Source organism: Rattus rattus, chromosome 8, assembly GCF_011064425.1.
Source record: "Rattus rattus isolate New Zealand chromosome 8, Rrattus_CSIRO_v1, whole genome shotgun sequence".
Classification (NCBI taxonomy): Eukaryota; Metazoa; Chordata; class Mammalia; order Rodentia; family Muridae; genus Rattus; species Rattus rattus.
Window position 1 is genome coordinate 111,127,284 of NC_046161.1, and position 26,354 is coordinate 111,153,637.

Consider the following 26,354-nt stretch of genomic DNA (forward strand, 5'->3'; position numbering starts at 1 on the left):
AGGTTCTGATAGAAGTGAAAACCACGACCACCTAAGACCGAATCCAGACAGAGGAGGGGCAGTGCTCTTAGACCATGGGCTCTGGGATTCCCAGCCCTGACGATGCCCTACTCCAGATGGAAGAAAAAGCCACTGACCTGTCACTTTCAAGGGACCACATTTCTGAGACGCTGGGTTCTAAACACTGTTGCTGCTGGATTTCGGGTGCTCCAACTGTGATCCTAAGATTGATGTGTGGCTTATGATTGCCGTAGCCACGGGTCTATAAACTGTGATTGAGCATGAGCTCGCCATCCTTTATTAGGTGGGAGCTCAAAAGTAAACTTAATTAGTTTTTAAAACTTTCTTCTGACTTCTAGAGCAGAGGCACGAGTGTGTAGGTCAAAGGATAGCTTATAGGAGTCCCTCCTTTCCTTCCAACATGACTTCCCGTCATCAGGCTTGGTGGCAAGTGCCATCACCTGCTAAGCTATTTTGATGGTCCAGAATTACACTTCACCTGCTTGGACACATTCAAGTATGCGGGGTAAAATTCATACCCAAGACACTTTTTTGTACTAAACTTCAGAAAACCTCAGCCCATTCAAGTCCTGTGTAAAAACCATACTTCCAAAAAAGGAAACATTTGTGGCACAGTTATATTGTTTTCATTTTGGTTACCTGATAAATTATCAAGTTATCCCTCATGTCCATAGTGACTAGTTTCAAGAGTCTTGGGTATCAAAATTCTGGGGTATTCAAGGGTCTTGTATAAAAGTGTGTGGAATTTCCAAGGAACGGATGCACAGCATCTATACATTCTAAACCATCACTAGGTGACTCCTCGAGCATCCTAACAAAATGTAAACGCTAGGTAAAAACTGTTTGCCAGCTGGTGGTGGCATAACGCCTTTAATCCCAGCACATGGGAGGCACATGGGAGTTTGAAGCCAGCCTGGGTGAGTTCCTGGAGAGCCAGGGCTACCCAGAAACGAAACAAACCAGAAACTGGATTAACAAGTAGTTTGGCAGATGAGTAGTTGTCTTTTTTCAAACGCTGTTAATCTGGGGTAGTTTGGATCCGCGGCTATGGGACACACTGACCTCACAGACACACAGAGTGTGCTTTACTCTCACACAGCCTGGCGCCATGATTCTATCATTTTCACGGGGAAACGTGTTTCTTGTAAAGGTGTCTTGATTGTGACTTTGCATCAGTGGGGAAGTGATTATGGAACGTTCTAAGTGGGGTCACAGCCAGCCAGCGACTTCCCAAATAGGGGCAGTGTAAATGGGTCTCTACTGCCCTCCAGTGGAAGAGCCAGACTGAGCATTTCTAGACCTGGAAATTCTCCTCGCTACTGATGCGCCCATGTAAAGAGGTAGAAGAGGCTGTTTTCTTCCTCAGCTTATTAGAGAGGAACGGCTGCTAAACGCCTTGACTTCTTCGACTTCTTTTCACCTGGAAGAGAAATTTCCAAGAGAGCCTTTACAACAGGTCTCTCTGACAAGATGAAACATCATACAATTTTTGACCTAAACATCTCCAGCATCTTGTTAGACTTTCTGTGTAGGAGAACCAACTGCCCATAGAGATTGCGGTGCTGGGGAACTGCATTTATCAAGTGGGCAAAATAACAATCAGAAAGATGAGATGTATCGCAAGGATGGAGAGATGTCTTGGTGATTAAAAGCTTTTGCTGCTCTTGCAGACGATCAGGGCTCAGTTCCCAGCACTGATGATAGGCAGCTCGTAACTCCACCTCTAGGAGATCGGGTGTTGTGATGGTTTGAATAAAAATGGCCTCCACAGGCTCATATATTTGAATGCTTAGTAATAAGGAGTGGCACTCTTTAGGAAGGATAGTAGGTGTGGCCTTGCTGGAGGAAGTGTGTCACTGTGAGTGAGCTCTGGGTTTTCCAAAGCTCAAGCCAGGCCCAGTGGTTCTCTCTTCCTGCTGCCTGTGTATCTGGATGTAAAACTCCCAGCTCCTTCTCCAGCGTCATGTCTGCTGGTGTGCCACCACGTTCCTTGCCATGAGGTTAAGGGACCAAACCTCTGAAACTTGAAGCCAGCCCCAATCAGACACTTGCTGTTAGAGTTGCCTTGGTCATAGTGTCTCTTCACAGTAAGACAGGTGGTTTCTTCTGGCATCCTTGGACACACACACACACACACACACACACACACACACACACACTCACACGCGCATTCATACGTACACACACAAACAAAATAAGTTAAATCAGATTAAAGCGATACCACAAATGTGCCTTTTATGTAGTGTACAGAAGCTGAGCTGGCTGAGGCTCCCACAAATACTGGTCAAAAACCAGACTGTAGTGGGTGTAGATTTTATCACTCAACCTCAGAAACTCTGAAGTCTCCTTTTGGTTCCTACTCCACTACTGAGATTGGTTATACAACCTTGGACTGTATATCACTTTTGCTTTGTTTGGTTTTGTTTTGTTTTTTGACACAGGGTTTCTCTGGCTGTCCTGCAACTCACTCTGTAGTCTAGGCTGGCCTCAAACTCAGAGTCCCACCTGCCTCTGCCTCCCGAGTGCTGGGATTAAAGGCCTTGTGCCACCACCTCCTAGCCTGCACATCACTCTCCAGTGGCAGTCACCTTATGCCTATCATACATCATTGTACCTTACTTACTAGACGGCTGTGCTATAAGGAAATTATACAGTCTTTTGTTTCTCTGTGAATCTGATAGCCAAGATGAGCTTATACTAAACTATTTGGCTAAATGGGTAGTGAAGTGCTATTCTAAACAAACAAACAAACAAAAAAATAACAAACCCCACCAGTGTTGGTGACTTCTCTATTCTGAAAGAAGCTATTTTTGCTTGTGGTTCCAGAGGACTACGAGCCTGTCGTGGCAGGGATCACGTGATGCATGGTAACAGGTAATGTACAGTCTTTGGCAAGGCCATGCCATTTCCCCTAACAGTGCTTCCATCCAGGACCAAGTGTTCAAATGCCTGAGGCTTTGGAGGACACTGCTCATTCAAACCACATCATTTTTTCCTTTTTTTTTATGTGTATAGGTATTTTGCCTGCCTATATGTCTGTGAATCACATGTGTGCAGTAGCTGAGCATGTCAGAAGAGGGTGTTGGAGCCCCAGGGACTGAAGGTATAGACAGCTGTGAGCTGCCATGAGCATGCTAGGAAGAGGAGCCACTGCTGCTAACCTCTGAGCCATCTCTCCAGCTCCCTAACACACCATTTTTTAAAATCTAAATTATACAGTAATCGCTAATAGAAATTGGTTGCTTTAAACCAAGGTTCTGCATGGTTGTGTGCTTTTCTTTTATTACGTGTTTATTTATTATGAACCTGGGCCTGGAGCATACAACTAGTTACCACTGAGCTACATCATCAGCCCAATTTCATTTTGAGAGGCAGTAATTTTTATTGTGCATCAAGCATGTTAAGCACCAGATGACCATTTTAATATGGTGCCTTTCGTTTACCCTTCGGCAGTTTCATATGTGTGAACAATACGCCTTGATCGTCTTGATCATAGGCACCCCCAACTCAGCTCTTCTCTTAGCCCAAGGAACCCCTCCTACTCCCTCCAGGAAACCCTACGTCCTCCCCTAACTCCTCTAGGAACCCTCGATACATCTTACCCTGCTGTCCTCTCCTTTCCAGTGTTCAGAACTCAGAGTTCATTCAGGGCTGCGGGTTGGAATGTTTACTGGTCTTCTGCAGATAACCACAATGGCAGCAAGTTCCCGGTGCAAAGGCCACATCGTCCAAAAGACAGCATTCCACGGGCGCCGCCCCTCCCCCACCTCTTACATCCTTTCTACCGTTTTTTGGGTTGTTTTTTTTTTGTTGGTTTTTTGTTTGTTTGTTTGTTTTTAAAGAGTTCCAGGGGCTGGAGAGATGACTCAGTAGTTAAGAGCACCGACTGCTCTTCCAGAGGTCCTGAGTTCAAATCCCAGCAGCTGCATGGTGGCTCACAACCATCTGTAATGAGATCTGGTGCCCTCTTCTGGTGTGCCTGAAGACAGCTGCAGTGTACTCATATATAATAAATAAATAAATCTAAAAAAAAAAAAAAAAAGTTCCCTGAGCCTTAGGGTGGGGTTGATACAGATGCCTATCTAGGGCTCAGCCTCTTATTCTCTGCATCTTAAGGCTCTGTATCAAATGTTGCTCGCTGCAAAACCCCTCTGGGCATGGCTGAGGACGGTATGGATTTATGGAAATACACCTAAATTTCTAGAAAGAAGTTTGATAACGTGTAGCGAAACAGCAGTAATAGGTTCCTCCCTGTGGCCATGATGCCCTGAGCCTTGACGTTTACAGAGTCAGGTTTACAGCGACAAGCTCCCTCAAGCCCAAAAGTAGTTGGTTGCCCTCATAACCGACACGCCACTACTACAGCAGTGGGCACATTTTGCCTGGCAGGGCTGTCTGCTGGTGTATCGTGAATACTTCCTCTTCCCTAACAGGCTGCATAGCACCTCTGGCCACTATGAAAGCTGGTCATCAGAGAGAAGTGTTTGGGTCAATTCCACCTTGATGTCCAGCTACCAAAGTATACAGTGTCTTCAGCCACAGTGTCCTACTACTTAGTTACAATGGGCAACCAAGAGCAACAGCTATAGCTTGTATTGTTTTAGGGGCAATCATTTTCCATTCATGCCAGTGTATCTATGTTTGAAATTCTGTATTTTAGATTTCTATTTTAACGTGTATAAGTGTTCTGCCTGCCTGTGTGGGTGTGCTGCCTTCATGCTGTACCTGTGGAGGCCAGAAGGGGGCGTGTGGACTGGCGTTTTTATAGCAGTTCATGAGTTCCCATGTGGATGCTAAGAACCAAACCCAGGTCCTCTGCAAGTGCTCTGAACTTCTCAGCCACATCTCCAGCCCCTTTGTATTTTTTAATTAGTTTACAAAGGTAGTGGGTTTCCACAGGGGTTATGCTACTTTGGTCATGTTTTTGCCAAACAGATCATTTAAAATATATTGTCTTCTATATATGCTAACATTATCTCACTTAACAGCCTAAGATCCATATTACAGGCACGAGTCTGTAATTCTAGGCTAAGATCCTGAGGGGGCTGGAGGACTGGTGAGATGACTCACTGGATAAAGGTGCCCAGCCTGAGTTAGAATCTCAAGGCCCCCATAATGGAAGAAGAGGACTGACTACCAAAAGTTGTCCTCTGACCTCCACAGAGTTTGAGGCCAGCCAAGACTACACAGCGAGCCATGCCTCAAATAACTAAAGAAACAACAATATTTTTATTATTTTAAAAACCTATAAATATGGAGTAAGTTCAGCGGTTAAGCACTGGCTTAAGTGGTTGGAGTACCCCCTCTCTTGAGTGCTTCCCTCTGCATGCAGGAGCTGGGCGGCTCTGAGGCTCAGTCACACTGAGGATGACCAGGACCGGCCCTTCGGCTCCGGTTCCATTAGCGTTACCGCCCGCCCTCTGCTATTTCTCCGCCAGCGTTTCCCCTCGCAACCAGCCCGGAAAGCCTACGCCCAACCTACCTTCTACCCAACCAAAGAATAGGACGGGACATCCGCCGGTGCCGCGACTCTCCCGGAAGTGACGTCGGAGTGTCAACATGCAAGATGGCGGCCCATCACCGGCAGAACACAGCCGGGCGGAGGAAAGTGCAGGTATGGCGGCCCGGCTCCGCGGCCTTGGCGACGCTGCCGTCCGGTCGGGGCCCCCGCGGCGGGCGGACGCCTCAGGCCGCGACCGGCGGGGTTCGACGGCCGGAGGATGGCGGGGCGGGCGCAGCGGCGCGAGGGGTGGGGCCGCGGCGCCAACGGCCTGAGGTGGTGGCGGGCGGACTGGGCGCGCGGGCCTCGCGAGCGGTCGCGGGGAACCGCCGTCCCGGGGAACCGCCGTCCCGGGGAACCGGGCCTGCGGCGGCGCCATGGGCCTACTGCCCGCTCACCTGCCTCTGCTCTCGGCCGCTTTCCTCCGGAACAGCCGCGACCCGGCGGCGGAGGCCGCGCGGCGCCCGCGGGTGGGTGAGGCTGGGAAGCGAGGGGCCTTGCGGGGGCGTGGCGGGGCCGGGTCGCACGTGGGAGCTCTGCGCTGGAGGAAATGACAGTTTCCCTTCCTTTGCAGTAGGCTTTGCCTCCGACCTCCACCGTCCTCACTATGCATTTTCCAGTCTTCCTTTTAAGTCCTAGTCTCCCTAACGTCGGAATCTCCAGTGATGAGTTCGATTACCCACACCATGGGTGCTTTGGGTTTCCCCAAATCACTTTGGTTTGGTGTACGTTTGAGTTTTGCTTGCTGCCTTTTGGGATGGGGGTGAAGCTCATTTGGCATTTTTCTTCCAGTCCTGAGCAAGGTTCAAACCTCTTGCACCACATCAAACCAGGCCTGCTTAGTACTGCCTGTACCTCCAGCCCTGCTGTGTGTTTGTGTAGGGAAGCCAGGGAAATCAGAAATCCAAGGTCATCATCCAGTTACCTACCAAGTTTGAGATCAATCAATCTGGGCAACATGAGACACACCGCCTCAAGAAAATGCATTCAGTCATTAAACGTAGACTAAGTGCATAGACTGGCTTCAAAGAGGGGAAGAGGCTGAAAGGGTTTAGCAATCAGTAAACACTCCATAGATTGAGCTCAGTGTTCAGAAGTGAGGGCCAAAGGTGAGTAACCCCAGCATAAGGCTGTAAAGATGTGACATTTTCTGGATAAGTGTCCTCTTTATACTACTGATCTCTGTTTGTTGGCCCTGTGGACTCACTAGATGGTTGTTAAATGTTAAAATTGGGCTAGGGAGATGGCACAGTCTGGTAAAAGGCCTGTAGCACAGACATGAGGATCTGAATTTCTGTCCCCACTTAAATATCTCTATCCTCTCACTTGAAAAGAAGTCTGGCATGTTGGTTGGCACTTGGAATCTCAGCTCTAGGGAGGCAGAAGCTGAGTGTCCCTGAAGCTTGATGGCTAGCTAGTCCTGCTGATCAGTAAGCCCCAGGTCCTGTGAAAAAACCAGGTGGAAGGAGAGTGAGCAATGAGGAAACGCACCAGCTCAACCTCTAGCCTCCACATGCATGTGCACATACGTGTCCTTATGCCCCTGCACGTGTGCACATGCACAAGCACAAGCACACGCATGTACATGCACACTCAAAAATAATGTTTTAAGGATGAGTGAAGTGACAAGAATCTAAAATTCTTTTAGCTTTCCCTGAGTAGATGCCACTTTTCTTTAAAGGGGCATGATTCCTGATGGCACTGAAATAACCCAGCCTCCAGGCCAGGGGGTGAGAACTGAGTCCAACTGAGTTATAACTTTGCCATGTTCTACACACGAGGACGGTGGCTCTTAATAAAGTAAGGATTATCAGTTCTTTCAGTTTGGGAGCAAAGACTTAAAAGACAACAGCTGGCAAGATGACTTGGAGGGGCAAAGTGCTTGCTGCCAAGCCTGAAGACTTGAGTTTGATTCCTGGGACCCACAGGGTCCCTGTGAGAACTAGCTCCAAGTTATCCTTTGGCTCTAGGGGAGTATACCTCAGTGTAGAGCACATGCCTGCCTTTCACAAGGCCCTTGACTTCTGTCCTTAGCATCTTTTAAAAAAAATTTTTAAGACAACACACACAACAGAGAAAAGTGGAGAAGAAAATGAGTCACAGCAGGTACCAAAACAGAAGTGTTTAAATAGCCAGGTATTGGCCAGGACTTATGGGGATTATAGCTGGCCAGAGGAGGAAGCTAGAATCTGGTGTTGAGCCCTTTGTTCAACAACAAGCCAATTGTGATTGGCACTGTTTCCTATCAAAAGCCAAAATTAGCCTGCTAAAGAGAATGCTCAGAATTTGTCCACTAGGTACAATGCAAAGTTAGAAGCCTCCAAGACTGATTGCATCTCCTATTGCACAGAAGGGATGCACGCATGCAGGTTGCAAGAAGAACCCACAAATGGTACCAAACTATAAGTTGTAGTTGTCCTTCACTTTCTCAAGAACGGCAGCGATGTGGAGTGTCCTGTGTCACTTCTCAGCCTGCTCAGTCTTTACTCATTCAGTAGCTTGGCGCTCCTGCAGGAGGTGAGGATCCTGCCCTGTGTGTTTTAAGTTAAGATCCTCTGACTTCTGCCACTAGATGTAATAGTACCTCCCAAGCTGTAGCAACCAGACCCTCTCCAGATAAAAGTTTCCTTTAAGGGCAGGGTTGAGAGCTATGCCTGCGCTTTTCCAGTTTGCTACCTGACCTGACTTTTTACAGAGCCATAGCATTTACCACTTTGTATCTTGCTTTACCAAACTTAGAAGCAGCCCCTTGAGCCCACAGTTCCTTACTATAAAAATGTGTTCTAACCTTTCATGGTAGCATACTCCTTTAATGCCAGCACTCAAGAAGCAAAGGCAGGCCTGATGTATACACTGCACTCTAGGTCACCTAGGGCTACATAGTAAGGCACTTGTCTTTAAAAGAAATTTTCCACAAAGTCACATATATGTCTGTAATCTGTCTCTACTTCTCCAGAGTATTTATTGTAGGAATGTTGCTATTGTGGGAAATAAAATATTAAATACCCATCTTTGGAAATTTCTATGTACAAAATATAATATATTCATGTAGTGGGTTACTTGGCAATAATCCAGCAAGACTAGTTCACAGAAACAAAGTTTAGGTCAGGTTTGTCCTTCAGGTACGTGTTGCTAACCCCTGGTTTAGAAGAAGGCAAACTGTAGTGTATCCTAAGAAGTTAGTGTGTCCTACCATGTATGTGATTGTAGACATGGGTATACCACAGCACACATGAGATCAGAATAACATCTACTGTCCATACTCACTTTGCATCTTGTTTGAGACAGTCATTCACCAGGGCATGAGCTTCCAGGACCTCTGCCATCCCCACCTCCCATCATACTATGTAAGCACTTGGGTTCCAGATGTGTGCTGCTTCAGCTGGTGTTGCGTGGTTTCTGGGACTTCTGTCTCCTGCTTGTGCTTAACAGAACAAGTGAAGCTTCTTACCCACCGAGCTGAAATACTGTTTAAGAATCAGCTGACAGGGGGTTGGGGATTTAGCTCAGTGGTAGAGCGCTTGCCTAGCAAGCACAAGGCCCTGGGTTCGGTCCCCAGCTCCGAAAAAAAGAAAAGAAAAAAAAAGAATCAGCTGACAGAGTTACAAACAGAAAGTCATAGCTTATGGATCAGGACAGGAGGGGTAGATGTAGGATAATGGTTATATTTGGTTTTCCTGGACTAGATTAGACTAACCTGCTGTCTGGAAGTAGCCTTGTTCAGGAGCTGTATGTCCCTATTAACAGGATATTTTGGTGACAAAATTTGAGTTAGGTTATCTGAGGATAGAATGTGCACATTTGGGAGAGAAAGGAACTTTGTAAGGTGTGATGATGTTCTGTCTTTGTAAGGGTTTGTATTGCATGGGTGAACTGATTTGTCATGAGTATCTATGGTGTATTTCACTGTAAATTTTATCTTAAATCAATGTATATAAATAGTAAAGAAACAACTAGACGGTGACACACATGCCTACAAGAGAAGTGTCATTGATGTGTTGCTTGTTTTGAAAGGTAAGAGAATAAGATGAATCAAATGAATGAATGGATTCAATAAAGTAAATGTTGACAGTGTAAACTGAAATGTATGTACAATAGGTATGTGCTGTCTAATTATATAATTCTTTGAAACAGCAAATAGACTCTAAAGGTTAAAAACTGGTCATAGTCAGCAGTAGAAAACGCAGAAGTGGTGGTACTGGTGGTTGGAGACTAGACTCCGAATGTAGCCCGGTCTGCCTGAGACTCACAGAGACTGGCCTTCCTCTGCCTGCCATGCTGGGCTTGAGGGCCTGTGCCACCTGCTAAGCAGAAGCAAAACTTCTGTTCTGGGGAGAAGGCCTAGCTTGAGGTGACTGAAAAGGCTTTGGCGACAATCACAAAGCCATCTAGATTGAGAACGGTCCAGTGAGAAGATCTGATGCAAATGTCCTGAGGTGGGAATGAGGCCTGTTGGAGCAGAAATGTGGAGCAGAAAAGAGACTGACTGGGTTTAGAGAAAGAAGTGTAGCCATCAGCTGAGGTGAGAAGACTACAGAGGAAACATGGAGGTCATTGGTTTTGGAGGTGCTCTTATTCTGGTGTCTTTTAGATACCCAGATAGAAATGAATTAGTGTTCAGCCTTGAAGAACTGAGTTTGCCCTGTGTTCCCTTTGTGATGTTAGAATGCTTTGGAGTTTCTCTTGGGAGTGTGGGGAACACTTCAAGAAGAGCTTGTAGGAGTTTGTTCACTCCTTCCTCCATGTAGGTCACCAGGTTTGGTACCACGCACCTCTACGCATCAGCCCACCCCCTTCCCTCTTTTGTTTGCCTTGTTTTTTAAAATTCAGTCTCTCTACACACCCTGTCTTAGAGCTCACTGTAGACCAAGCTGGCCTAGAAATCCTCCTGCCCCTGTCTCCCAAGAGCTAGGTATAAAGGCATGCACCACCTTGTCTAGTCCTCTCTTTTGTATAAAATACCCAAGGCCATTTCTATATGAAAATTATTGTGTGGTTGTGGTGTGGAGAAGGGGCTGCCATGGGAAAAGTCTGAGAAAGAAAGCAGGCAGCTAGGCTGAAGAGATGGCGCTGCCATTAAGAGCACTGACTGCTCTTCCAGAGGACCTGAGTTCAATTCCTATCAACCACATGGTGGCTCATAACCATCTGTAATGGGATCCGATGCCCTCTTCTGGTGTGTCTGAAGACAGCAACAGTGTGCTCACATATATAAAGTAAATTTAAAAAAAAATTTTTTTTTTAAAGAGCAGGCAGTTGTTGGGAGCAAAGATGGAAGGAAGTTTGACTGACAGGCAGTCGTGAAAGGAGGGCTATAAGGCCACAGCCACAGCAACTGCCGTGAGTGGGGAAGCATGCTCTTTCCTAGTCTCTACTAAAGAATACCAACCTGGCGACTGGCCGGCTAGAGCCTGTGAGACCCTTGGCAGAGGGTACACCAGAGCCCAGCTTGGACTCCAGCCTTTACAGAGGAAAGTAGAGAATGCCTTAGGCAGTTACACGTGCAGCCATTTGTAATGACTGTGAGGGAAGCCCTGCCTGGTCCCCTTGAAGAGGATGGTACCGAGACGAAGTTTGGTTAGGAAAGCCATTACTTCATATGCAAACCACGAAAGTAATTTTAAGTGATCAGAGAAAGAAATGTTCCTCTCTGATTGTCTCTGCAGTGACTACCAGTGACCCTGAGGATATTTAGGTTCCAGATGCTGAAGGAGGGTCTGTCTCTCCCACATAACTGAGTCAGATAGGGCTTGCATTGGGGCTTGTTGGTGGGGGCTACCCTGTTATTTTTCTCCTGTCTGAGTCCCTTTAGTTGGCTCTTATAAAAGTGGTTTCTTACTAACGGCCTGGCTTCCTGTTACCTTACAAAGCTCACATTGTGCCTGCCCCTTTTTGCAGGCGGTTGAGTATAGTCATAGGAGTTCTCAACTCTGCCTTCCAACTGTCACAGTGAAATTATAAGGAAGTAACTGTTCACTTAGATGCTTCTGCCCATGTTTCTCTTGGCTTGCCATTCCTTCCAGTTAACCTCTTGCCCTAGAACACTACCCCAGGAGGACTTCTTTGCTCCACCCACAATCCTTTGCATTTAAAACTGTACCTGGCAGCTGGTGGGTACTTAGTAATTGTTTAGAGTATTAAATCCGAGGACTGGAAGATGGCTCAGCAGTTAAGCACATAGTGCTCTTGCAGAAGACTCCACTTGGTTCCTAGGACCCATGTCAGGTGGTTCACAACCACCTGTAACTCCCAGCTCCTGGCAGCCTCTTCTAGCCTCAATAGGCAGTTCATCACATGCACAAATGCATATATATATATATATATATATATATATATATATATATATATATATATATACCCATAATTAAAATAAAAATAAATCACATATTAAGCTCTGGGCTTGTTTGTTCCTGTCTGTGTCTAGACATTTTTTTCTTTTTTAAATAACCACAATGAGTTTTAAATAACCACTTACCTGGATTCAGGGGTTTTGTTTCTTCCCCTCTCCTGAGAAGCCCCTCCTGAAGCCCTGCTTCCTCTTCCACAGGCTGGCAGAAAACGGTGGAGGCCAACACACAAGACTAGCATTTGTTCGTGGCTAACAGCCTGGGGTTTATAGTGTCCTGGACATCTCACAGCAGGAACTGGGGCTCTGCACCAGGCCCTTGGATTTCTCCTGTTCTTGTGAAACAAGAGGCACATTTTGTCCTGCAAGACTTGAATAAAATTTATGTGAAATGTCTTAAGAACCAATCCATATATAAATTCTATTTCTCTCTTTAATGACCACATAGAAATGTCAGTAGAGTACATCTTCTAAATCTTTATTATCATTGGAGTGGGGATCACATGCCGTGGTACATGCAGAGGTCAGAGGACAACTTGGTGAGTGGGCTCTCTGCTTCCACCTTACATAGATTCCAAGGGTCACATTCAGGTCCCCAGACTTGTGTGGCAAGCACCTTTACCTGATAAGCCACATCTTGCCAGCCTAATGTATGGTAGTGTAACTTTTCCTTATTAAAGATATTGTTTCTATTTTTCATTGTCCTATAATTTATTGAAAAAATACAATAGTAGAAGCTGGGTACGGTAGCACATACTTGTAGTCCAACACTTGAACAGCTGAGGTGGGAGGATTAGGAACTCAAGACCATCCTGAGCTATATAGAAAGTTCCAGGCCAGCCTGGCTACATGGTGAATCATAGTAAAAGTTATAAAATAATAAAAAAAAAAAGTCCTTTCAAAAGTAAATAGAGATAATATGGATTGTATAAAAGACAGAGGTTCAGGGCTGGAGAGATGGCTCAGCAGTTAAGAGCACTGTCTGCTCTTCCAGAGGTCCTGAGTTCAAATCCCAGCAACCACATGGTGGCTCACAACCATCTATAATCAGGTCTGGTGCCCTCTTCTGGCCTGCAGGCACATAGATGCAGGCAGAAAGCTGTATGATGTATATATACATAATAAATAAATGTTAAAAAAAAAAAAAGAGAGAGGTTCAGTTATTAAATTCCACTTTCCAAAGATGGACTCAAGAAGAACAGAGAAAACAGACACAGCAGCATCCACACAGGCCTGGTCTGCAGACATGAAGCACCACAACTTTAGATTGAAAGTGCTTTCCAAATGCACAGCCAAGAACAAAAATCCAGAAATGTCAAAACACAAGAAGATTCTAAAAGCCCGGGGTAGGCTAAGGTGTCCGGGAGAGAAGACAGATGAGGCCTTGTTGATGGACAGTGAGGGTGTGGAGTTTGCTGGTGACAGTAGGTGCTACACTAAAGGAGCTTTGTACACAGATGTTTGTTCCACTTGAGACAGTCCGGGCCTTGCACCTGCCAAGCACTCTTCAGTCCCCCCTCTAATCTAAACTTCTTTAAATGTGAGGGTAGAAGAGAGAGCTTTCCAGTCATGCAGGGACTTCTCCTGTGCATTTCTACTCTTCAGCAGTGAGTGAGGCAAGCTTCTCCATCTGCTCTGGGCTTGAGGGAAAGCTTGCTCGAGTGTTCTGTCGCCCGTGGGCTTTATGTGCACTGCAGTCATGCATGCCATTGGAGGAGGATGTGCTGGGGTAAAGTGTTCAGATGCACAGCACAGGACACCAGCCATTTCACATGCTTACTTGTAAGGGTCTACAGATCTTGTCCTGGTGTCTGTCAGCCAGCGAGAGGCAGAGGAGGGTTGGTGGGGGTGGCTTCTTCCCATGTTTCCTTTGTTTTCTGACTGACTGTCAATGGGATATTGGATATATTCCAGTATACACTGTTGAAAGGTTGGTGAAAATGGATTAGACAAATCAGGGCAGAGAGGAGGCTTGGAGACTTAGGTGTCTGGGTCATTAGCAGCAAGAAGACCTCTGCTTGTCTCGAGCTGGGCTCAGTAACGCTGTTCTCACAGCACTTCGGTCCTCCTGAAGTAAGATAAAAACAAACTACATGAGCTTGAAGTTAGTTTGGCACTGCTAGGCCACGCCTCACCATGGCTTGGCTTTTGTTGGCTCGTCAGGTTTCCTATGTAATTCGAGATGAAGTGGAGAAGTACAATCGGAACGGAGTGAATGCCCTGCAACTGGACCCAGCACTCAACAGACTCTTCACAGCAGGTCGAGACTCCATCATAAGAATATGGAGTGTCAATCAGCACAAGGTAAGGCAGGAGTCGTGCATTTGGGTTAACTCTCATCTTGGACCAGTGGCTCTGTCTGATGGAGCGCCTCTCCTCAGTCCTGGCTTTAATCTCAGCACTGAGCTCCTTAATATATTGTATAAAGACATCACCATAGTCCTGTAAGCCTGTGAGAAAACACCTCCAGGGAAGTTTCACAAGTGTTTTTACTTAACTCAGACTCGGGCGCCATAAGTTAGTTTGCTGTAGGGGTTCCCCGCACAGAGGACTGAGAGTACTCGGCTGCTGCGACGTGAGACTCTCCATGGAATTCTGGCTTAGTTATGAATCCAAAAAGTCTCTGGATAACAGTGCTGAAAATAGAAAAACAAAATGTTGAGTTTGTGTACTTTTACAAAAGCGATTAAGGACCTCCTGACACGCTAGGGTCTTATTGGCTAATGTGGTAGGTATGAAGCAGCAAGGGCTACTCTCTCCTACTCCTCAGGGCTTCCTGAGGCTTTACTGCTGCTTTTGCAGTGCTGAACATCAAGTTCTGGGCCTTGTGCATGCTGGACAAGCACCCTTCCACCACTGGCCTACGCCTCAGTTCTGAAGGGCTCCTGCGTAAGCAGGGAGGACACTCACATGTGTGGGGAAGGAGAGTTGCACGAATGGGAAGAAGCTCTTGGGGTTTGTGAAGGTTACACTGTGAATGATGTAGAAAAATTGGGGAGGGGACATTTACTGACCTCTTATCTGTGCACCTAGTCCACCCCTGCTCACCACTCTCTGAATTTCCACAGTCCCTCTCAAGACTGTTAGCACTTAGAATCCCGATGGCTAAATGGCTAGTGTGGCAGTGAATTGGAGCTTAGACTCACTTCAGACCCCTGATGCCAGAACCTGTTTAAGTCTGCCTTTTAGCCTGCTCTACAAACCAGTGTTCAGTGCAGAAAGAGGGTACTTGGCATAGCTGCCGGTAAGGTTTCGACAGTGGATTCGATCCAGCAGGCGTTGAGTTCTTGAGCAGGTGAAGGCAGTGTCAAAAGCATGAAAGTAAGAACGTGAGTTTTGTGTTTGCCTTTGTACCCGTGGGGACTCATGTTTGAATTAGACTATTGAGTTTTTGAGAGTTTGCAGTATTTTTAACAAATCAAGAGAAAATTAAAAGACCTTGCCTAGAAGAATCTGCCTGTCCTGCCCTCAAACATCTTTTCACTGGTTTTTATGACAAAGTCGCATGGCCTTGGTTCTTAGACAGGCAGAGCTATTCTCTTGCCTATGAAGTATATAAATGTGTCTGTCTGGGTGTGGGATGGAACCTGAAACTATAAAAGGCTGGCTCGTGGTTGAGTCAGCCGGTCGGAGTCTGGTTGGATTGGGGTGCTGCTGCGAGCATTGTCTCAAACCTCGTCATCTCTGAAGGACAGGCAGTGTAGGACTCACTGGAGTTACAGCAGCTGGAAGCTAAGAGCCGGTGCTTGTCTGTTTGCCCTTAGGCCACACTAGTGAACCACAGGCACCGAGGTTAGCTCTCCCTGCCTCAGGTTCCCTGGGTCCTTTCTGTCTTCCCGCACTCTGTTCCCCATACAAGGCCCAGCCCAGAGCATATGGTCTTTGCCACTACCATGTGTAAGACAACTGTGGGAACCTGGGCCTTCATTATGGACACTATCCTGAAACACACTTTTTTCTGTATCAGCTCTCCAGAAGTGTCTTCTGTCTGGGGAGGTGTTACTCTGGAGTTAATTTAAGTGTGACAGTGTGCCATATTAGTGAGGAATCTGGGCATGGCAGCACTCTGTTGTGGGTTTTGCTCTGTCGTAAATGCTATGATTTTCCATTTCAGCAAGATCCATACATAGCGTCTATGGAGCACCACACAGACTGGGTGAACGATGTTGTACTCTGTTGCAATGGGAAAACACGTAAGTTCTTCTTTGGCTTCTTACATTTTAAAATTCTGTTTGATAGCTTTTTCATTTTTTTATGTAAGTCATTTGTGTGTGCACATTTGGATGTGTGGAAGCTAGAGGTCAGTATCTTGTGTCTTCTATCATGCTACACTGTAGTGCTTGAGACAACAGCGCTCACTACGTTCATTAGTTTGCTAGATTGGCTAAGTCCTGAGCACTCAGGTCAGCTTCACTGGAGTTAGAGTAGGCACAGGTGTGTGCTTCTACACCCAGCTTCTTATGTGGGTGCTGGAGACACCTGAGGCTGAAATGGGAGGCACTCAGGAGGCACTCAGTGAGCCATGCTTGTAAGACTTTTATTAAAGCACAAAATAGATGCAGAAAAATGCACACTCGCTGAAACCACAGTAAAATAGAACAGCATCAGTTACCGGGTGCCTTCCATTCAGTCATTCCACATGATCGCTACAATTAGGTTTACATAAATTCTAACTGTAGATAGACCCCCACACAGTGCCCGCGTGTATGTGTGTACATACCTGTGCGTCTTTAGTATGACCTTTTTCTTATTTTGGTAAGCTTCATTTCTTGGTTCTGCAGTCTGAGTAACTATTCTTAGGTAAATTGAGGACTTTTTACCTGGGCGATTAGAATAGTTCATCCTGACTAATTAAAAACCAATAGTGTGTATGTGCATTCACATATCTCTCTGAGGCATCGCTAAGTAAATTCTGGAAAGAGCTTTTGAGCATGCATGTGTAAACTATTGTTTGAAATAGCATCAGTTTGCTGAAAGACATTCTCTTTGTCTCTTCTAGTAATATCTGCTTCTTCAGACACAACAGTAAAAGTCTGGAATGCACATAAAGGGTTCTGCATGTCCACCCTCAGGACGCATAAGGTAATGTCCACACTCAGTCTTCCTGTCATGTTGGGAGCTCAGTTCTTACAACACAGATCATAGTGCATCTGTTCTGTTACAGGACTATGTCAAGGCCTTGGCGTATGCCAAGGATAAAGAGCTGGTAGCATCGGCGGGGCTGGACAGACAGATATTCCTTTGGGATGTGAACACTTTGACAGCACTGACTGCCTCAAACAACACTGTCACAAGTAAGGCATTTGCAACAGCCATTTAGTTGACATAAAAAACGGTTTGTACAACATGAGCGATAGGATTGCATGGAGACATTTTGAGAGACTTCTTCGTACAGCTTCTGCGTACTAGAGCTAGCTCGTCACTGCTCTGTAGATGTAGACCTTCTCAGTGGAGCCTGTCTAACCCATGTGCGTGTGTTTATGTTGGCTGCATGGCAGATAAGAAGTGTCAATCCGTCTTACCATACTCTATCTCCCACAGAATACATGGCATGTCCCTTCCCCAGATACACATAACTGATGTTTTTAAAAAGGTGATATCTGGCAATACAAGCTCTTTTCTGACTTCAAAGTCTTACTGTATATACAAGCTTTTGAGTTAATGGCCACGATGAGAAATACCCAGGGAGAGAATGTTTCCAGTAACAGTTGAGAAAGGCTTTCAGTAATGGAAAGAATCCAGCAATTCTGGAAAAGCCAGGGTGGGTAGGCTGCTGCTAGAGGAAGTGTAGAGACATTGAGTATGGCTGCTTGATAAACGTTGGGTCAGGCTTACACGCATCTAAACTTGAAGTTCATCAGCGCCGCACTAGGCCAGCCTGTGGGAGCCTTCAGGCTGAGGCTCTGAGGACTTCTTGTAGGAGCAGAATCTGGCCAGAGGAGGTGTTTAAGACAGTGGCTGTACTCGAGTCTGTGACTCAGGTGCTCCTGTGGCCTGGCTACAGAGTTAGAATGTGACTGACTCTGCTCCAAGAAGAGCAGATGGAAAACCGGTGTTTACAGCATCTTCAGTGTTATTTTGCCCAGAAGTATGCACAGATGTAAAGAGTGTCTTTCCCTGTCCCCTTGGAGATTGTTTTGTTTTTCAGGGATCAATCAGGTATGCCCAGTCTGCTGTATCATACACACACACACACGCACACGCACACACACACACACACACACACCCAAGGCTGCCTCTGAAATACGGACTTAGTGACATAGATTCTGCCCCAGCTGGGCTTACTCAGAGGTTTATGAGCATAGAAACCACAGTAATCATAGCTAACGTTTGCTGACTACTTGAGGCAGGCATTTGTAGGCTCCTCACCTGTGCCGACTCCCCTACTCGTGTGGCTTTGTCGGTCAGTCCCAGAGGAAAAGAGCTCTACTTTGCCCTCCAAGTCAAAGGGCATGGCCATGGTTCTGCTGAAAGCGTTGCCTTGGATTTTTGTTTGGGGTTTGGGTTGTTTCTTAAACCTGATTTGTATATGAAATGTTGTTTTTATTTTGTATTTGCTTTGAATAATATAATGACTTTGGTGGGTTCAAAATGGGTGCAAGCCCATCTTTAGAAATACACTGCTTCTGCAGGTCAGTTCAAATTTAACAGATTAAGCACTTGCACATACTCAAATCTAGAAAAAAACACTAATTTTGATGATACTGTTATTTGGAATTATCTCTGTTATAGATTTCATTTCCTTAAAGTATGTGTTTAAAGATAAGTTTTTTTAAGTCAAATGGGGGAGCTTGTGGTTTTTGCTTTGACAAGTTGCTAAACACCTGGAGATTTTGTTAACATTGAACTCCCTTTGTCCTCAATAGCTTCTTCTTTAAGTGGGAACAAAGATTCCATTTATAGCCTGGCCATGAACCAACTGGGAACAATCATTGTATCTGGGTCCACTGAGAAGGTAAGAGAGGCCTGGCCAGTATCTCAGAACCCAAGAAAATGGAGTCATTGTATCAGTTCAGTTCTTAAACACATACACAGGGCTCAGTGAGGTAGCCTGCATAGTCTCAACACTCAGGAGGCTGAGGCAGGACGATTGTGTTAGTCCAGTTCAAGACCAGCCTGGGCAACACAGCCAAATTCCTGTCTCAAAACAAATCAAAAAATAAAAATAATAAAACACCAGTAGGGCTGGAGAGATGGCTCAGCGGTTAAGAGCACCAACTGCTCTTCCAAAGGTCCTGAGTTCAAATCCCAGCAACCACATGGTGGCTCACAACCATCTGTAACGGGATCCACTGCCCTCTTCTGCAATAGTGTGTTCATATACAATAAGAAAATAAATCTTAAAAACAAGAAAGAGAAGTGTTCTTAAGCTTAGCAGCCATGGACACTGGCTGCAGCAGTGTTTCCTCTCCAGAATGTCATAGATGGTGTTTAGTAGGAAAGTTGGGTGCTTTCAAAAGCTGGGTGTGTTCAGTCTGGTTTATCTAATACTCTGTAAAAACTGGCAGGTTCTAAGAGTGTGGGATCCGAGAACCTGTGCAAAACTCATGAAGCTGAAAGGACACACAGACAATGTGAAGGCCCTGCTGCTGCACAGGGACGGCACACAGGTAAGGGCCGTGTGCACACTCGGCTTCCCACTCTAGGCATGGCTGGGGAGATTGATTTGAACCGTAAGCTACATATGTGACTTACATCCTGATTTTCAGTGTTATAATACTAAACTGTGGCTCAGTAGTTAAGAGCACGTGCTACACTTGCAGAGAACTGGAGTCCGTTACCCACATGCAGGTCTGGCAGTTCAGAACCGTCTTCTGTAACTCCAGCTCCAGGAGCATCCAGTTCCCTCTTCTGGCCTCTGTGCAGGCAGACCTGTTGCTGGAGAAGGAACTGAAAGTGCTACATCCTGATCTGCAGCAGCCGAAGGAGACTGCTCCACTGCATAGAAGACCTCAAAGCCTGCCTCCTCAAGTGGCACACTGCCTCCAACAAGGCCACACCTCCTCACAGTGCCACTGCCTATGGGCCATCCGCTCAGACACTCGTGTCTGTGGACTTCCTGATCAAACACCTGCATTTGCAGAGGCTCCTGCTCAGCCCCGGCAGGCAGTTTAGTTGTTGCTATGGTACTTGAGGGTTAGGTTTCTAGCAGTGACCTCAAAAGCCCAATGCTCTTCTGTATGAGTTGTAATGTGCTTCTGTGTGAGGTGATTTAACTGTCAGATGCGGAGCCCTCAAAGTCAACTGTATTTGCTCTAAGCCAGGATGGCAACAGGGCTCGGTTCTAAAAGCTGCCGGTTGGATCTTAAGATGCAGTTATCTGCCACCCACAGTTTCTGTTTATTCAAGTCCCAAACCTATCTTAGGGGTCTGGGATCACAGCATCAGGCAACTTCTCCAAAAGTCACCTGGTCCCTACATACAGGTACCCTACTGCTGTCATTGGCAGACAAGTGATGATGATGGATCAGTCCGAGTAAATGTGGTTTAGCAAACAGCGTGGGGCTTTGCGTTGTCTCTGAAACCATCTCTTGTTGGACAGCTCACATTTTTAGCCAAAGCAAGAAGAGAGGCGAGAGTGGAGGGTGAGAAATGTTTTGTTGGTTCTGCTGGCTCCTACAAGATAGCAGGACCTAGGAGGACCCTTGGGTAGGGAGGGCTGCGTACAGTAACAGGACGCTGTTGCACACAGCCTCATGCTGTGCTGTGTGGCAATGGCTCTTTAAAAGCAGTTGTTCTGTTCTCACTGTGGCTTGCTTTCATAGCAGTAGAGCGGTGGCAGCTGTTGAGCTCTTTCTGTGTTATGTGTTCATTTGCTACAATGTCTGTGCTTTCTCCTTGTTTCTAGCTGTGCAGTCTGCATCTAGTCCTTAGCTGTTACACAGGATTAAGTTATATGCACTTACCAAACACGAACTTTTCCAGACTTGCTCTCTGTAGACATATGTCCCAAGATGAAGAGTTGGGGCTTTCCTTAGAGTATTGCCACCTGTGGGAGCCCCTCCTTGGGCCTTTCCCATGTCCCAGCTCTCCCACACCCAGGTTGGATCAGTCCTTCCCATGTGAGCTAGTTAAAAGAGGGGATTAAATTCCCAGTGCTCCTAACAGTTAGCAAGGAAGTCTTTTGGTCTACTTATTTCATTAAACCTCTCTCCAGTGTCTCAGGCTCATTGGCCCAGATCAGTGCCATCAGACTTAGAACATGGGAGTTACCTGGGAAGCCTGCTGGGCATCCGTTGGCGACCCTGCTGTACTTTTGCCTCCTTAGGTCTGGATGGGGCCCAAGAGTTTTTACTAAGTTCCTAGAGAAGATGATTGTTCTGAGATCACTACCACCTATATTCGGTTGCTTTCAGACTGCCTGCCTCAGAAACGGATCTTCCAAACCTAACTCACCATTATTATTTACAGGACCAGCAGGCAGCCGGATAGAGAGGACGCATTTGCTCTGGTGTCCCTTGCTGGAGGATGCATGTTGGGTTTGGTCATTTCAGACTGGCTTGCTCCTAGAAGCACCCTCACCTTGTTTCCTTTATTCACAGTGCCTCTCTGGGAGTTCTGATGGGACGATTCGCCTGTGGTCCCTTGGCCAGCAGAGATGTATAGCAACATACCGAGTCCATGATGAAGGCGTTTGGGCCCTACAGGTCAATGATGCCTTCACACATGTCTATTCTGGAGGACGGGACAGGAAGATCTACTGCACAGACCTAAGGAACCCTGACATTCGGGTGCTGATTTGTGAAGAAAAAGCACCAGTTCTCAAGGTGGGTTGAGATTCTGAGTTCCCAGCTGAGGTTGTGAGCTTTGGTGTGTGCAGCAGACTCTGCATTAAACATGGACCAGAGATGGGGTTGAGAAGACCCTCCATAGGGTAGGAAGAGCCTCAGTGTACACAGTTGTGATGTCTGAAGTACATCTCTGGGGCATGGATGACTTTCCTACAGTAAATCCTAGTGATGCTGTGTCAGGTGTGCTGTAGAGTTTGCCTGGCTCTCCTGCCCTGCCTTAAACAGAAGAACATGAGCAATTAGGGGTGTCTGAACAGACAGAAAGGCAAAAAGGTCTGAGTGTTAAGCCTCAGGCCTAGCACTGAAGAGAGGAAGGTCTCCTGAAGGAGGAAAGCCAGTTGCTTCAGACTGCAAATGCACTGCCTCCCAGCAGCCCTGGTGGAGACGGTCCAGATGGGAAGCATCTGCCTGGGAAGCAGAGGAAGCAACCATGGGAGGGACTCAGCTGGCCGTGTGAGCACTGGAGGTGCTGGCAGCTCTTGGCTGGGGGTGGCAAGCTAAAGAAGGTAGCCCAGGGCACCTATATGTTGAAGACAAGCACTGAGAATTCCTGGTAGCCAAGAGTCGAGAAATGCTTCCCACCACTCCAGCTGCAGCCTCCTGATGTTGGAAGAAGAGTGGTTCCATTTGAGAATGAATAACATCTTACATGTCCACACTCTGAAAGGACCAGAGGGCACGTAGTGATGTGATCCTGGGGACCCTGTCCCCAGGTGAGGTAACCATTCTCAAAAAAGGGGAGACATTTATTTGCGCTTTCAGGAAGAATGTAAGCTAAGCATGGCAGCCCCCAGAGGCTAACTTTGAAGGCATAGCAAGAACCTGTCTCAGAAAAGTGCACAGACACTCAGAGAATATAAAAACTAGAATAGCAGAAGCATAATGTTGCTTTGTTTCAGAAAGTCCTTGTCCTTTGGACTGTGTCTGCTTGGGTCTCAATAGTTACCTCATTTAAAGCCGTGAGCCTGGCCACAGCAGTGCCTGTGCTCACACAGGAGAACCATGCATTCACACCTGCCTGGCTGACTTAGTGAGACCCTAAGAGTATAAGTGCGCATGCACATGCACAGGAGCAGCTGCCTGTAGCTCTCTGGTGGGCGGGACTCGCCTGCCATGTGGCCCTTCCGCTTCCTCTCCCTGTGCGTCTACAGCTTCCCACCGCAGGTCTTACCTGGCATGGTGGCGTGCAGGTGTGACCAGAGGAGTGGTCTTCCCTGAGTACTGTCACATGCCAGTGGCTCATCTTGGCTAATAGCTCAGTTATCAGCCCTTGACAAAGAAGACTCTTGTGTTTGGTTTTTAGATGGAACTTGACAGATCAGCAGATCCCCCTCCTGCAATCTGGGTTGCAACAACAAAGTCCACAGTAAATAAGTGGGTAAGTAAATGACTGTGCTTGTGACAAGGCTGTAGACGTGTGGTTGGCTTGCTATCTCAGATATGCCAGGCCAGCAGCAGAGGCTGAGTGTAGCCCTAGCCACATGCTGCTGTGAATTCAGGTGTGACCCTGAGTGACAGTAACCCTGACATTCATGGGCAAAATGGACCTTCTTTTTCTTTATTACCAGCTAGGATATGTGCTTGATGTACCTAGAACAGAGTGTTGCCTGATTAAACCAGTCAATGTTAGACAGCTTCTGACTTTAAAACTGCACCTGAGAGTAGGAGTCCAGCCATGTGTGTGGCGCACGGCTGGACTCCTACCTGGGAGACTGACAAATGGCTGTGCTGCATGTTCAAGACCAGCCTGAGCTATACATAGCAAGACACTGTTTCAGCTAAACACACAAAAAGAATGAGGCAGTCAGTCCACATACCTGTTTTTCTAAAGGTAACAGAACAAGAGGTTGGCTTCTGACTTCCCATTTTTCTCTGAGGCGTGGAAAGCAGGGTTAGTAGAGACAGATGGGCAGGTAGGTCCACATGGCAGGGTTATAGAGACCGATGGGCAGGTAGGTCCACATGGCACGAGCTCTTTACTTACAGCACTGAGCTTTCTTGCATAGCTGACTCTGGGAGCTCTGGGAAGGGTTTGTGTGCAGGTCAGCTGCAGAACTATGAGGGCCCCTGTGCGTGTCACCTAAAATCTTAGCTGGAGTAGTGCTCTGCTTTGGAGCTGTCTTAGCCACTGTTCTGTCGCTGTGATGAATTAACGTGAAGGCACCTTACAACAGACAGCATCTAACTGGGAACTAAGCTCCATGACCATCGTTGTGGGGAGTGTGGCGGCAGACAGAGTGGGCCTGGCATAAACCACAAGACATACCCTTAGGGACACTTCTGCTCCAACAAGACCATACCTTCTAATCCCTCAAGCATTCAAACACATGAGCCTATGGGAGCCATCTCATTCAAACCACCACAGAGTCTTGTGGGTTTGTTGTTTGTTTGGGAGCACTGGTTTTTGGTTTTAAGGTTTTTGGGTTTTTGGGTTTTTTGTTTTGTTTTGGTTTTGTTGTTGTTGTTATTGTTGTTTTAGAAAACTCAATATTCTCTCCTTAATATTTGTTGGGAATTTCTTGCTGGTTGACCCCATGACTCCCTGCTATGACTAGGTGTGTCTTCTGTATCCATGACAGATAGCTCAGCATTTACTAGTTCTACAACGATAGCATTCTCAACACTTGGCAAGCCTGGAGAACATAAAATGGTGAAATTATTAATTCTGTTCCTTTAGACACTGAAGGGAATTCATAATTTCCGAGCCTCTGGTGATTATGACAATGATTGTACAAACCCCATAACGCCCCTCTGCACACAGCCGGACCAAGTTATTAAAGGTAAGAAGGCCGCGGGGCAAGCATTCTTTTAATGAGGTTATAGTTAATAGCGTGACACAGCCAAAGTGGCGGCCTTTAAATGCAGTGCTGCTACAAACAAAAGCCCGGTAACGTGGGCTTGCTTTTAGCACAAGAAAGTGATGGTAAGAGATGAGTGGGGTTTTTAAGAATGTGTTTGATGTATTCTTTGACTGTTCCTGCCATGTGTATCACGTGTCTTTGTCATAACCACTCCCAGGTCATCTCTTCTGGTCCAAACCTCCTCCACACATCCCTTCCTACCTTCAGGAGTGATTTTTAAATAACAACTGGGTCCCATCAGTGCTGCCCATATGCACAAGGGTGTAGGGCCCATGGGCTACCTACCAGCAGCCACAAGACATGAATTTTTGATTGAATGTATTAATGGCTGTTGGTGGTACAGATGAGGGCTTGTATGGGGTGCTTCAGTACGTGCGATGAGATCCATTCTCCCAGACCTGAAGATGACTTTGTGTGTTTGGATCTGTGTGAGAACCGTGGTGCTCTCTGTATCTGAGTTGTGTCTGATTGTCTGATGCAGTGTCTTCCAGCTCTGCTTGCTGCAAACAGCACATGACACCTTTTGCTTGCAGTATACAAAAGGGCTGCCTTTATAATGTGTGTCGTGACACTATTCTCTTGTTCATGTTTTACCCTACAACACAGTAGCCAGTGTAAAATATCTTGTCTTTGGGCACAAACCAGAGATGATCAGATGTGAGTTTTTGGGGGGTGGGGGGGGTTGGTTTAATGTTTGCACTTAGGATTAGAATCCTGTCTGGCACATTGATCGGGAGCTCTTAGCTACCCGGGAAAGAACGCTTCTGAGGAGGCGCAGAGGAGAGGCTGGCAGGCTGACTCAGCACTCGCTGCTCAGTCCTCACAGCCTGGCGGCTCTCCCCAAAACCCGTGGAAAGATAGAAGGGGAGAACTAACTGTAGGGCTGTCACCAGACCTGCACATGGTACCACTCAAAGGCCATGAGTACTGGTCCTTCTGTGGTTTGCCCGTTGTTTCTTTTCCTCCTTTAGGGGGCGCTAGTATCATCCAGTGCCACATCCTAAATGATAAGCGACACATATTGACCAAAGATACGAATAACAATGTGGCCTACTGGGACGTGTTGAAGGTGAGTGCCTGTTGCCCTGGTCTATTTCCCTTGGTTTTCCTCCTCTGTACGTGATAATCAACATTAATTTGCAGTAATACTTTATTTGGAGGTGGATATTTTTGGATATTGGATGGTATGGTGGTATTTAACCCTTTCCCTGGTCACTGTACTTCCACTCATATCCAGCGCTGCTTTACTCTGGAAGGTTCTCATTGTTACACTATTGGCATTTAGACTGAATCATTCACTGAGTGTAAAGAGAGAAGCTCTATCCTGTCCTTTCTTTTACAAAAGGGTCCCAGGATAACTGGGAGGATCCAGAAAAGCCCCAATCAGCAGAGAATCAGCAAAACTGCTTGATTCTTCCTGACCACCTAGCAGTGTGGTTCCTGTGGTCCTGTTCCTGGACTGTCAGCTGCTCTCAGTACAGCCTGTCTGGGTGGGATAGAGTTCTCATTTGTAGACCTCCAAGTTATGTGTCATGGTTGTCATCTCTGCAGGCAACAGCTTCCCATGTCTGGGTATGAATATGGAAAGTCCTGAGGTCACATGATCTGGAAAGTAGTCAAGGAAGTCTGGGGACATGAAGGAGAAGGCAGAGCTGTGTTCTAGTCTGTAGCCAGTGACCAATCACATGACCTGCTGGACTTATCAGAACCTGCGGCCTCCACCCAGAAATGAGGGGAACCCGTTTTCTGGCAATATTAAGGGCATATTTCAGAACCATGCATCCCTCAAGGTCTCCAGGGTTTGAGCCGCCTCAACCGGGAACCAGGTGTCTTTC

At 46.6% G+C, this 26,354-nt stretch overlaps 2 protein-coding genes across 2 annotated transcripts in view; one reads left to right on the forward strand and one right to left on the reverse strand.

Annotated features, from left to right (window-relative positions):
- Nucleotides 1–1,346: 1,346 nt before the first annotated feature.
- LOC116907926 (atherin-like) lies at nucleotides 1,347–5,985 on the reverse strand. Its single transcript, XM_032911138.1, has 2 exons — nucleotides 5,504–5,985; nucleotides 1,347–1,441 (listed from the first exon to the last, which is right to left on the reverse strand). The coding sequence occupies exons 1-2, from the start codon at nucleotides 5,898–5,900 to the stop codon at nucleotides 1,392–1,394; spliced, it is 447 nt and encodes a 148-aa protein (XP_032767029.1). The 5' UTR covers nucleotides 5,901–5,985; the 3' UTR covers nucleotides 1,347–1,391.
- The window catches only part of Wdr48 (WD repeat domain 48), a 32,610-nt gene continuing 11,818 nt past the window's right edge, over nucleotides 5,563–26,354 (forward strand). Inside the window, exons 1-11 of the mRNA XM_032911136.1 lie at nucleotides 5,563–5,635; nucleotides 14,031–14,171; nucleotides 15,982–16,060; nucleotides 16,867–16,949; nucleotides 17,032–17,161; nucleotides 18,734–18,822; nucleotides 19,376–19,477; nucleotides 21,410–21,634; nucleotides 22,962–23,036; nucleotides 24,336–24,438; nucleotides 25,491–25,588. Coding sequence (XP_032767027.1) covers nucleotides 5,588–5,635; nucleotides 14,031–14,171; nucleotides 15,982–16,060; nucleotides 16,867–16,949; nucleotides 17,032–17,161; nucleotides 18,734–18,822; nucleotides 19,376–19,477; nucleotides 21,410–21,634; nucleotides 22,962–23,036; nucleotides 24,336–24,438; nucleotides 25,491–25,588 — 1,173 coding nt within the window. The 5' untranslated portion in view covers nucleotides 5,563–5,587. The remainder of the gene's footprint in view (nucleotides 5,636–14,030; nucleotides 14,172–15,981; nucleotides 16,061–16,866; nucleotides 16,950–17,031; nucleotides 17,162–18,733; nucleotides 18,823–19,375; nucleotides 19,478–21,409; nucleotides 21,635–22,961; nucleotides 23,037–24,335; nucleotides 24,439–25,490; nucleotides 25,589–26,354) is intronic.

Bases quoted from the DNA above. Each gene is read 5' to 3' on its own strand.
- LOC116907926 (XM_032911138.1), bottom strand. From the start codon at position 5,900: ATGGCGCCGCCGCAGGCCCGGTTCCCCGGGACGGCGGTTCCCCGGGAC. The intron at 1,442-5,503 runs GTAGGTTGGGCG...TTTCTCTTCCAG, and splicing joins ATTCTTTGGTTGGGTAGAAG to GTGAAAAGAAGTCGAAGAAG.